The sequence below is a fragment of the Cannabis sativa genome, chromosome 4 (genome assembly GCF_029168945.1).
Source record: "Cannabis sativa cultivar Pink pepper isolate KNU-18-1 chromosome 4, ASM2916894v1, whole genome shotgun sequence".
NCBI lineage: Eukaryota > Viridiplantae > Streptophyta > Magnoliopsida > Rosales > Cannabaceae > Cannabis > Cannabis sativa.
The window spans coordinates 54,777,377-54,790,638 of record NC_083604.1 but is presented as its reverse complement, the minus strand read 5'-3'; the positions used below and the strand labels follow the sequence as shown (position 1 = coordinate 54,790,638).

The 13,262-nt window shown below is 37.3% G+C and overlaps 1 protein-coding gene across 1 annotated transcript in view; it reads left to right on the top strand.

The window, feature by feature from the left end:
* LOC115712607 (isoeugenol synthase 1) overlaps positions 1-6,653 on the top strand; it is a 43,031-nt gene extending 36,378 nt beyond the window's left edge. The window contains exons 4-5 of the mRNA XM_030640911.2: positions 5,876-6,079; positions 6,259-6,653. Of these exons, the coding sequence (XP_030496771.2) occupies positions 5,876-6,079; positions 6,259-6,458 (404 nt within the window). The 3' untranslated portion in view covers positions 6,459-6,653. The remainder of the gene's footprint in view (positions 1-5,875; positions 6,080-6,258) is intronic.
* Positions 6,654-13,262: the final 6,609 nt, after the last annotated feature.

Sequence of the window (13,262 nt, the reverse complement as noted above, 5' to 3'; positions counted from 1 at the left end):
GGAGCTCCGCCACTAATCGGAGTACTAGCTGACTCTGACATGCACCCCACTGCGCCCTCAGCTCGCAGTGCCTTCTCCACCATCTGAGCATAGGTGGTGCTGTCGTCCGTGGTGATCATCAGGTCATGCCTGATCTTGGGATTCAACCCGTCCAAGTACTTCTCCTTCTTGCTGAAGTCGGTCGGCACAATTCCCGAGGCTAACCTCGCCAACCGATCAAACTGAGTAGTATACTCAGTGACGCTCATGTTCTCCCGCTGGGTCAGGTGAACGAACTCTTTCCTCTTGGCGCTTCTGACCGCCTCATTATAGTATTTCGCGTTGAAGAGTTCTTGGAACCTTTCCCAAGTCATGGTGGTGACGTCGTGAATCTGAGACACCATGTCCCACCATACCAGGGCGTCCTCCTGGAACTGAAACGTGGCGCATACCACTCTGTAATTACCGGTGACACCCATGAAGTTCAGAATTTTGGTGATCACCGTCAGCCACTGTTCGGCTTTCATCACGTCCGGACCTCCCAGGAATACCGGAGGTGCTTGCTTCCGGAACCGCTCATACAATGGTTCCAATCTGTGGGCCGCCACCACAATCTCGGCCTGGGCAGCAGGGGCAGGTGCCACTGGAACTATAGGCACTGGAACTGCAGGAGCACCCTGCTGTCTCAACCTCTGAATCTCGAGGTCTTGTTCTTCGATCCGGGCTTGCATCTCCGCAAACCGTAACTCCCAGTTCGGGGCTCCCTGATCGGCCGGGGAGCCCAGGCAGCCCGTGGCGGGTTCTCATCACCCCGGCCCACGAACCCCGCCTCGGGGACCTCTACCTCGCCCCCGCAGTGGGGGAAACTGAGCTCCCTGTCCCTGATTCGACCCTACGGAGTTGCCCTGACTCCTGGTAGTCCGCCTGGCGTCCATCTGATTAGAACCGCCTGCGAAACCAAGAGTTGGCATATCAGGTCGTATTCAAGGCGAGCTTACTAATGCCGCTTAATTTGGAAATTAGAAATGAAACATGCGCCTATTCTACTATCAGGCTACTAACATGCTTCCTAACAGGCTTTTCTTTTTCATAACTGAATAAAATAAACTACTAAAGCAATAAAGGCTTACTGAACCGTGAACCGAGCTAACTGCTGATGATGATTGTACATGTTGTGACGATCTTCGGAAGACAACCCAGCGGCTACGATACCAAATTGTAACACCCTAACTACCTTAGGCATATTACGTGATTTTTAAACGTACTGTGCAGCTCGTTGCTAATCAACGAGGTTTATGGAAAAACGTGATTAATTAAAATTTTGCTTTTTGATTAAACTTGTAAAACATATTATAAAAGACTCGGGATCCCGAATATAAAAATATTTACAAAAAGTTTCACTGTTTAACTATTACATCAAAATAAAAGTCGTCTAACGACAGTTACAAAAATCTCAGCCCTGCTGTCCCGAGGATCGTACGCTCCAGGCCTAACCGCCCCGACATGTACAATCCCATAAGCTCGCTCACGGTCCATCAGCTATAGCCTTGCCTTTACCTACACATGAACATAAACTGTGAGTCGACAGACTCAGTAAGAAAAGCATAAAATATCATACATAATACTAACTGCCGTGTCCAACACGATACTGAGTCCCGCTACTGCCATGTCCAACATGGTACTGAGCCACTACTGCCATGTCCAACATGGTACTGAGTTTTGAACGTTCAGGGGACGGTACTATTGACAAGTATCCTCCTGATCGGTCGAACCGGTCATACTCCGCCGCCGGTCATACTCCGGCTCGTACCGACGGGATAGATCAATAAGACCGAACCACCAACCAAGTGTCGGCTGATCGGTCGAACCGGCCATACTCCGCCGTCGGTCATACTCCAAATTTCGTACCGACGTGACATGGTTGGATGGTTCGAAGCCTAAATACATAACTAATGTAATCTAGTAGGCTTCCTACCTGCACGCTCAACATGTAATCTACATATGCATACTTATACTAATCTTACCTGGATTCCGATTTCAGGTGTGCCGGTCAACCTGACTGGAGCTGAAGCTGAGCGACGGATTACTGGCTCCTAAACCATAAAAATCACAACGCTATAAGTGACACGCTAAATCACTTCCCGGGGACTAAAACTTGAAACTAAAAGTTTCCGTATCGATAAAAAGCATGGCAATACCCCTAAAAACCTAAAACCGAGAAAAACTAGGGTTCGGAAAAATTCCTTAACCGGTAGACCGGTTGCCCAACCGGAATTCCGGTTCTGGGAATTACTGGACACCCATCCGGAATTCCGGTTGCACAACCGGAATTCCGGTTCCTCGCAGGAATTTTTCAAAAATTCATAACTCGATCAAATCTAACCTAAATCATGCAAGACCTTCCAGACCTGATCTATATACCCCAAATAACCATTCAAAGGCAACAAATTCACCCAGAACTCACAGAATCACAAAATGCCATTAAAGACCAAGCTTTGAGTTCCAAAACTCAAACTTGATTAAAATCCACTAACATGCATCCAAACCTATTTAATTCTACTCAAATAAGCATGAATAAGCTTCTGAAAACATACAAGAACACCCAGCAATTTCACAGAAACACAATGAACCATTTCACTCAAAAATCACATATTTGCATAGGAAATTCAAAGCTTTAAACAACACCACTAGCATGCATTAAGACCTATATAATCCATCCATTTAAAACCTAATTAAGCTACTGGAAACAACAATTAAACACAGCAGTAAGAACTTCAAATTAACATGCATTTTCTCAACTTTTTCATCAAACAAACTCAAGAAATCAAGGTAGAGAAATCACATAAAGAAATACCTCAACAAGGGATTATTAGAGCTTGCAATCCAAGCTTGAATCACCACAAAAATTCCAGCTCCAAGCACCCCAAGTTTCAGCCGAAAAGAGAGAGGGAAAAGAGAGTGTTTTGCTTTGGAAAAATTCTATTTTCAACACTTATCCTAATTTTGTGAAAATGAAAGAATTAAACATATATACCCACTTATCACACTTTATTTCAGCCAAGTAAATATTAAACCAACATTTATTTTTCAAATAATACATTCATATAAGACAAAACACTAATGGGGCAAAAAGACCATTTTGCCCCTCCACCATAAAATCACATAAATCATACTAAAGGGGTATTTTTGGGAACTTCTAAATTCCCGGCCATTCCCGACATTCCCAATGTCTAAAACCCGTCCCCAATCTACTAACATACTAAGTTGTGATTTCTACTGAGCCAAACGCCGAGTTCCAAAATACCGGACACCGGAAATGCGAAATATAAAAATTACTGATGACATAATCATGCATTTCTGAATTCCATAAATAACAGTAATAAATTATTTAAATAGCTATAAATAATTTCATAATTAAACATAAACAACTGCTAATTTCCAAATTAACTAAGCGGGCTTTACAAAGAATGTATAGCTTCTTCTTTAAATGTAATTTATTGGCACGAGACTTTTTCATATAAATTGCAGCTAGTTTATTCAATAATCCTAATGTCTTTTCTTCTCCAAAAACTTCCCTCAAGACTTAATCTCCAAGGCTGAGCAAGATTATAAGCTTTTGTTTCAATGTCATATTTCTTCTTCTGGTCATCGATTTCCTTCATAGCCTCTTCATCCAAAGCTTCTGAAATTCCCTCATGAACAAGGAAATGTTTTCATCTTAATTCTCCACAAACTAAAATTGTTTGAACTAGAGAATTTGTCCACGTCGAATATGGTTGATGTCATCTTGGATCAATCTTAGTTTTCTGAACTTGATTCTTAAGTAATCACCCTGATCTCCCTATAGCTCTGATACAATTTGTGGTGCACTTTAGCACCAACAAGACACAAGAGCAGAAAATAGAAACTAAAGCCAGAAAACTAAATGATTAAAAAATGAAATGGACAAGATTTTAACGAGGTTCAATCACAAGTTTTGGATAAAACTTGGACCTAATCCCCGAGTAGAAACAACTCTATTGGCTGTGGTTTTCTTTGTTATTGATTGGCAAGGATGAAGATATCAATACACTGATCAATAATACAAAGACACCAAAGGTTTACACACCAATTACAAACTCAATCTCACTTGAGGCTATCTAATCAAACACATAGAATAGGCTTTTACAACTCTCACTCTAAACTAAGAATTCTAAGAGAAGTAATCTCAATTTGAATTTGTGTCCCTACCTCGATCCCCTCCAAATGAGTCATAAGACTTCTAATTATAATACTTGGAGTTAGGACACCCTTCTACCCTGACAATCGTAGTTGTATTTTTTTTTTTTTTTTGTCTAAGTGAGCTAAACCTCACACGATCCAATCCATCTAATATTTTTCTTAATTATCTAGTCCAAATAATAATTGGACTTAGAAAACCATCATCTATTCTAATCCAATTAGGCTTCAAAATCTAATCCAATCAAAGACTAAATAATTTGATTTTTCGTTCAAGGTCGTTTAGACACTTGATTTTTAGTATTAACTAAAAAAATATATTAATATAAAAAAAATGCATAAAAACTAAACTATAGTTAAGTTTTCTTAAATTTTTTTTTCAAAAATTTTTATTTACTCAAGTGTTATAGGATCTATGAGATTAATAAATAACAAGTAAAATTGAAAAATAAGTTAATTGGATTTCTTTACTGTTTTATTATATATATGAAAATATAATAATTTTTTAATATATATTATAAGTAGTTGGATTGAATAAGTACTTTTTAATTGGATTTTGAAAGTGCTATTCAATAATAAATTAAGCTAATTAGAATTTAAATATTCACATCCAATCCATTCTAATTGTTATTAGATTCAACATTTTGTAATTAGATTAAACTACATTGATTTGACCCTAGATATAGGCAAGTTAGGTCTGTACCTAGGGCCCACTCATTTTAGGAGTCAAAATAAAAAAAAATAATTTTTTTAAAAAATATACATATGTTTTTAACAATTTTTAAAAGTACCATTTATCTTTATAGTAAGGGTCCAATTTTTTTTGCCTATAGTCTATTTCAACTTAGGGCCGGCCCTGGATGTAACTATAAAAAATGAGGAAATTATATTGTAAACCCACTTTACTTTACATGTTTTAATTCTTACATTCATTTCTATATTTTTTAAAATATACCCACTTTTATAGATAATGTCCTCATTATAGCCTTAGATTAATGCAAATTATGTGTTAGATTTAAGTAGAGGGCGATTGTGTATTGGTCAACTCACTCATAAAAGTGAGTATATTTTAATGAAATATATTTTAAGCATATTTTTAATTAATTAATGGATAAAAAAAAAGAGATATTTCTCAACTTATCTCACTATAAATTGGTAGGGTAAGTTGAAAAATACTACTTTTATTAATCAATTAATCAAATTTACCTTTAGTTTTATATTTAATTGAAACATACCTCTTTTTATATGTATTGTACTCAAAATAAGAGATTCACATGGAGAGTATCTTGAAGTGACATGGGCAAAATTGGTACAATGTTTAAAAAAAGAAGTAAAAATAATAGATTTTTTTTTTTTTAAAAAAAGAATAAAAATAAAAGAGGGCAATATAAAAATAGTATAGAGTTTAATTTCCTCCCAAAAAAAATAGTTTTAATCTTGCTCACCCGCTCATATAAGTGACATCAGCCTACTGTCACTTTTTTTTAACTCTACCCAACATTGTCCTCAACTTTTACTATATTATGGAAGTTTATATATTAGATTGAAAAAGTAAAAATTCGCAAAAAAAAAAAAAATAATAAAAAATTAATATAATCTCCCCAGTAATTATTAATTATATAAAACGGTCATAAAAAAATAAGTTATTAATTATATAAATTCTGTGAGTGTGATGTAGTTGTGTTGAATTACGAAGAAGATGTAGCTGCTTATACTGTGAAGGCGGCTTGTGATGAACGAGCAGTGAATCGGGTTATTATATGTAGGCCCCAACATAATATTACTACTCAACTGGATTTGATATCTTCTTGGGAGAGAAAAACAGGTCGCACACTCCAAAGAACCTTTGTTCCCGAGGAGGAATTGATCAACCTCTCTGAAAGTAAGATTTAGAACTTTTTGTCGTACACAACATTAGTAATAATAATAAATTATATATTATTAATAAAAATTTGTCTACTTTTCCCTCTTTTTGCTTATATATGTTCTGTATTATAAAGCAATTAAATAAATTATATATATATATGATGTTATCTGACATATATATTGTTTTGGTGATAGGTCTACCATTTCCAGAGAACATACCTGTGTCTATTATTCATAACATATTCATAAAAGGAGACCAGATGAGTTTCGAACTCACAGAAAGTGACTTGGAAGCCTCTAAGTTATATCCTGATTACAAATATACACTTGTTGACAGTTTACTCGACATTTGCTTGGTCAATCCTTCCAAGCCTAAATTATCTTCATTTTCTTAATTTCTTTAAAACTCATGAATGATATACATTATGTCAAGTTTTCATACTTCTCACAAAAAAAGTTTGATTTCTGTATTAAGTTTAAGGGTGTATTTATTATTTTAGATCCAGACATCTAAATTTTCATGCATTTTTTGAATAATAAAGTATCATCTCTGAATATTAAAATATTTATACAATTTATTTATTTATTTATTTTTTCAAATCTCAATTGATAATTTTTCTAATATTTTTAATTATATAATATTAAAAAATTTATTAAATTATATTTAATTTTAAAGAATATCTAAATACAAAGCCTAATTAGTTTTTTAAAAATTTTGTATCAAATTCTAAAAGAAACTTATATTTCTCGTGTGTAAAAAAAAAATAAGATTATTAATAGGCTAATTAGCAATTTTTCCTCCCGAACTTTAACATGTACTAAATCATGTCCCCTAAACTTTTTTGGTTGTTAAAAATTCTCCCTGAACTATTAAGATTGTTAGATTTAAGGACTTTTGTCTAATTTTAGTAAAAAAATTCTAACATGGATGAAAGTTCAGGGGGCATGATTTAGTACATATCAAAGTTTGAGGGGCATGATTTGGTAGATATCAAAGTCTGGGGAGCATGGTTTAGTACATAAACAATCACTGAAACAGTAAAATTGAATGAAATTAGACAAAAGTCCTTAAATCTAACAATCTCAATAGTTCATGGGGAATTTTTAACGACCAAAAAAGTTCAGGGGGCATGATTTAGTACATGTCAAAGTTCGAGGGAAAATTGCTAATTAGCCTTATTAATATTATATGTATTTAATAAATAATCAAATTCCATTTTGTTCATGAAAATTTAATTAAATTCTATATTTTTTTAAGAAAGTTAAATAAATTCAATTAAATGTATAAAATAATTGTGAGAAAATTACAACTAATGGTGCAGAATTAAATCAACAAAACTTTAAACGATCAAACGATTAGCAATGACAAGATTAATAAACACAAGCAGTAATCGAAAGAAAAACATGGATGAACAGATTATGGAAAACAAGAAAAAATTAAAGTAGTAAAACAATAAAATCAACACCAAGATCTATACTGGTTCAAGTTCGATAAATCGACGTGATCTATGGCTCTACTCCAGCTTTGAACACCACCAAATTCTCTTTATTGATTGAGCAAGAATAGGTACAATACAGTTGAGATCGATTCTCTGATAGATTCTCTCAAAGTATTTCAACTTTCACACTCTTATCCAAGAATCTTCTTCATCTACAGAAGATTCTTCATACAAAAACCCAACCCCTATCTCTCTCTTTTCTCTGTACCTTTTTCTCTCTACCTTTCAATCTTTTGTCTCTTCATCTCTCAACTCATTCTGACCGTTGTGTTCGAAATGATAAGTGTTGGTGGTAGGTATTTATACGCTTAGGATGAAGATCCTAACACTACAAAAAACTGCTACTTTTAGCGACAATTTTTTAGTCACGATATTATTTATTTGTGACTGTGACTTTTAATCACAATAAAATGTTACTTGTCACTAATTTAGTTTTAGTCACAATAAGTATTGAGACTAAAAATACATTTAGTCACAACAAATTATAACTTTTGTGACTAATACTTTTAACCGCGAACTTTTTAGTCACAACATAGAAATTATGATTTATAATTAGTCACAATTTTTTCACTTTTAGTCACAAGTTTTGTTGTGACTAAAAGTAAAATTTAGTGTAAATTCGATGACTGCAAGAAGTTAGGTTGTTAAGTTAGTTAGGCACTAACTAACTTAACCAACTCTCCTATGAGTGAGATCTCCACGTCAACATAATTAAGAGTGCATCTGAGATCGTATATGAGGGCTTTCAGAATCACGAACTAAGGCACTCGCTGAAGGAACTGTTAACTCAAACTCTTAGGTCTCCTTATTTTGATGATTAACAAATATTTGATTATTACTTGTTACTAATGATTTGTTGATTTTGTAGCAAAATTAGAAGAGAAAATAAATCTTTCATGATCAATTGGTATTTTTACCAAACTTTTCAAAGCAACCCAAAATGGATTCAACAAGCATATCCAGAGAAAAAGTTTCATCAAGGGATAAACAACTCAAGACCCTATTCAAAAGAGGTCTTCAAAAGCCCAAAGTGAAAAGTCAACCCGAGAGTCAGTCAAAGTCAAAGTCAAAGTCAACTCTCGAGAAAAGTCAATTTGGGATCAAAAACATGCAAATCAAGCTAGGAGGTTCATCTACATCAAGACTGCCCAAAATCAAATGGTATAAATTTACTTTAGTCTTGTTAAATTGATTTGCATAGCACACTAAGTTTTATAAATTCAAATTTTGGCTCACTCACTAACTTGTGCAACAAGTTTTCTCACAAGATAGTTCAAAAATTTGTTTGATTGGATTTCTTAATCACATTTAATTTAACTAAGAGAACAAAGTTGGAATTTTTGAAATTGGATAATCGAGTAAGAAGTTATGCGCGTTTTAGTCGCAAAAGATGGCATTTTTGCTTGAGCTAGCCATTCGAAATTCTGGTTGGAATCCGGAATTTTGGTTGTCATCAATCCGGAATTCTGGTTCACAGCTGAATCATTTTTGATTATTTTTTATTTTTAGCCGATTTATTTCTCTCATTGATTATTCTGATTCAAATTACAATTTAGAATAATTAGCATGTTTGCCCCCTGAACTTTCGGTACTACTTGATTTTGCCCCCTAAAATATACGGCTTGTTAAAAATTCTCCCTAAAATATAACAGTTACATAATTATGCACTTTCTATTAGGTTCCGTTTCTTTTACCGTTAAAAATTAGTATTTTTACCCCCTGAACTTGACCAATACAAAATTTTGCCCCCTTTTATTAAAAAAAATTAATTTAAAAATTATAATATTCAATCTTTTTTAAAAGCAATTATAATATTCTATTAATTCAAAAAAAATAATAAAATTTTTTAAAAATTAGATAAAATCTTAAATTAATTAAAAAATATTAATTTTACTTAAAAAAATATTTTCAAATTAAATTTTATCTATCAACACCTATCTTAAAAAATCAAACCAAAATTATTGAGAATCTAATAAATAATCTAAATGAACTAATATTTTTTGAGAAAAAACAAACTTATTTATATTTATAAACTCATACAAATAAAAAAAAATAATTAAAAATTCTGTTGCCTCAGATTTTTTCCAAAATACGGGGCAGCTGCTGCGTGCGACACATAGATCTCAAAGAACACCCACTCACAAAAATTGGTTAAGTCATAGACAAAGAAGTGCATCTCACGGAGTGAGCCTCCCGGAGAGGAGCATAAAACACGCATTTACTCTCCGAGAGGCTGGAAATGTAACAATGCATCTCCGGGAGGGAAAGAGATCGTTCGAACAGTCATTTCGCATTTAATGCTGCATGGAGGAAACGTATCAGAATACCTCCATAAGAGGATTTGACAGATGGTGTAAGCCTCTTTTACGGCGATTACACCATAATCGACGAATTTAGTGACGACTCCATTATGAAGACTCACATCAATCAAGGAAGGATAAAAGATTATATTCACCTAATCCCTAAGATACCTACGACATAGGTCATGTATTTCCTATTTTGTATCTGCTAGGAATTCGTGCCCCTAAGAGGCTAACACTTAAAGATAAGTGATCCCCTTCTAAGGATTCTCTCGAAAAAACACTATAAATACCCCAAACATAGAATGTAAAAGGGGTCGATTGATCAAATAAGGAATCGAAGGGAGTAAATAAGAGAGAGAGAGAGAGAGATTCACCGAGAAAATTCTTTGTACAAACACTCTCATAAATAACAAAGACTCGTGGACTAAAACTCGTCAATGCCTGAACCACGTAAAAATCACCTGTATTAAAGCTTCCCTAGCTCTTCTCATTCTTTCATTTAATTGGTTGCCGAAAATCTCGGTCAATATTTTGGTGCTTTCATTGAGAGTTGAAGGAAGCATCGTCTAAAAGACAACAGTAAAAAAAAAAAAGTCAGAGTAACAATGGTAGAAACTCGTAACAATACACGTCAGCCCCGTCCTCCTCAGGATGCTCAAGACCCAGAAGGCGAAGAAGTGGCCTCGCGAGTAAATGTGGGTTCTGAGGAGCGAGATGAGGCAAACGATGAGGAATACGAGGAAAACTTCGAAGGGTATGACACCTATGACGAAGAAAGCTATACAGAACTACTGGTCTTGAGGCAAAAGGCAGCTAATCATGAAGCCAAACTTGCAGCTCAAAAGGAACAGAATAATAGGATGCAAGAGGTGATGGTTGCCATGCAAAAATCCATGGAAACGACAGGGATACATATACATCCCAAGGCCATCTCAGCGGGACCCGAGGAAACACCGAAAGAATCCTCACCAAGTACTCAGAAACCCAAGACCAGGGAACCAAGCCCTATACGATACCCTTCCGAGGAAAACCCTAAGAAAAATCCAACTTCAATCCTAGGGAGAAAGAAAAAGGTGCAAGATCCACAAAAAGTCCGCTCAGATTTCCCGAAAGGGAAAGGTCCGCAGAGGGGAAAGCTCCCTCGAGCGAGTCTTGGCCCTCAGGATCGGGAGGACCGAAAGAGCGTATCCATGCACCAACAACCCGGGGAGAGAGGGAGGAAAAACTGGAGGTACCCTCCAGCTGACCTAAGACAAAAAAATCAATGAAAAGCATGGTGACTTACGAGACCATCTTGACAAGAAGAAACACGCACTGCCAGTTTTCGGGGCCACGTTGAATGAAGGAATCCTAGCTGAGTTATCAAGACTACGCAAAGACATTGCTAGGGTCTCCCGGAGACAAAAAGGGGATGACTCGGATTCTGATTGCGAGGATCGGGAACCATGCGCTCGGCACATACTAGATGCAGAGCTCCCCAAGAACTTTGAGATGCCCGAGATGGCAACTTACACCAGAGATTCGGACCCTAGTGACCATTTGTCCCGGTTCAATCGGGTAATGACTGTCATGAGGGTCAGCAATGACGCAAAGTGTTTTTGCTTTCCACTAACACTGAGCGGTTCCGCTGAAGAATGGTTCAAGAAGTTGGAACCAGGGTCAGTGGACTGCTGGAACAAGCTACAAGTTAGCTTTCGGAGGTAGTTTGTCGTGGCGAGAAAAATTAACCTTGAAGTTAGCGCCCTGACTAATATAAAACAATTGCATGCGGAAACTCTAAAGAACTTTATAAAAAGATTCAAAGAAGAGGCTTCAAGGACCAAGAAGGTGGACGACGGACAACAGATGGCCCTCCTCCAAGCTGGGATCTGCACGGGGACTCATTTTTGGAATGAACTACAACAAGAGGGAGCAGCTAATCTCCAAGATTTCCAGAAAAGGGTCCAAAAGTATATCAACTTGGAAGAAGCCCAAATAGTGGCTTACGGAGGATACCGTGTACCCAGAGCTCAACTCCCAGGAGCCCTGCCTCCGGCCACTCCTCAAATGAGCGGCATACAATTCTCCGCTACCCTAGGGTATAATCAAAGCCTCGCCCTGACTCCCGCATTATCACACTTTGGGACCCGCATGGGCAATCCCTCGGGGATGAGTGTCCAAGCCCCGTCTCAATCCGCACCTGTCACCAGCCTGACTGGACCTCCTCAAAGCTCTCAGAGCAAGAGGTCCTGAAAGGACAGCACCCAGACTGAGGAAAAACGACAGCGTGGGGATACACCCCTCAGTACACTCAATACACGGAGCTTACAGACACGCAGGAGCGTGTATACTTTGCCACCAAGAAAAATACACATTACTAGAAACCTCCTCCCCTGTATAGGGATAGTTCCTGGAGGGATCCCAACAAAAGGTGTGAATATCACAACGACATTGGCCATAGTACCAATGAATGTAAGAACCTAAAAGACAAAATTGAGAACCTAATCTGATTAGGTCATTTGTATGAATGGATCAAGAGTCGATTATCCCATCTTAACCCAACTTTAGTAGGAGGCCCTTTACCTCAGGGAGCACCAGGGGGTAGGCCCAGAGAACAAGCGCCCAGTGTACCCCCCGGAGGAGCACTCCCTCAGCAGGCACCTGGATTGCCACCAAGACCAAATGGGAGAATGGCCATGATCTCCGGTGGGTCCCATATCGGAGGAACCACCAGAAACGAGCTAAAGTGTTATGTTGGGGCCATAAAACATGATGAAGTATGGGAAGTCACTCAACTCCCAGCACAAAGGCCCCAGCTCATGGACCAACCCATTACCTTCATAGAAGACGATGCAAAACTGGTGCGTTTCCCTCACCATGATCCTCTGGTCATAGAGACTCCCATCGCCAATAAAGTTGTGCCAAGAATATTAGTAGATAATGGGAGCTCCGTGAAATTATTGTTCAAAGAAGACTTCACAGCCATAGGCCTCACGGACAGGGATCTATCACCCAGAGGCTCCAGCTCACAGGATTTAACAGGACAACACTTATCCCAATGGGGAAAGTGCGAATTCCTGTCACCCTCTGCCCTACACCCCACAGAGCACTTTCAAATACTGCACCTTCGTAGTAGTGGATTGCCCAATAGCGTACAACACCATCCTTGGTTGATTTCAGAGCAATCACCTCCATCCGACACTTATGCCTCAAATTCCCTGCTTGGGAAGCCGAAGTGGGGACGGTGAGGGGAAACCAAGGAGAGACAAGGCAATGCTACAACCACGCAATGCACTTATCGGTGCTGGTGGTGCACAGGGATGAGGAACCAAGATTGACAGAACAAGATGAGTTGGATCCCCGCGTGGGATCCGAAACAGTTGTAGAACCTATGGAGGACACTGAGGAAGTAAATGTG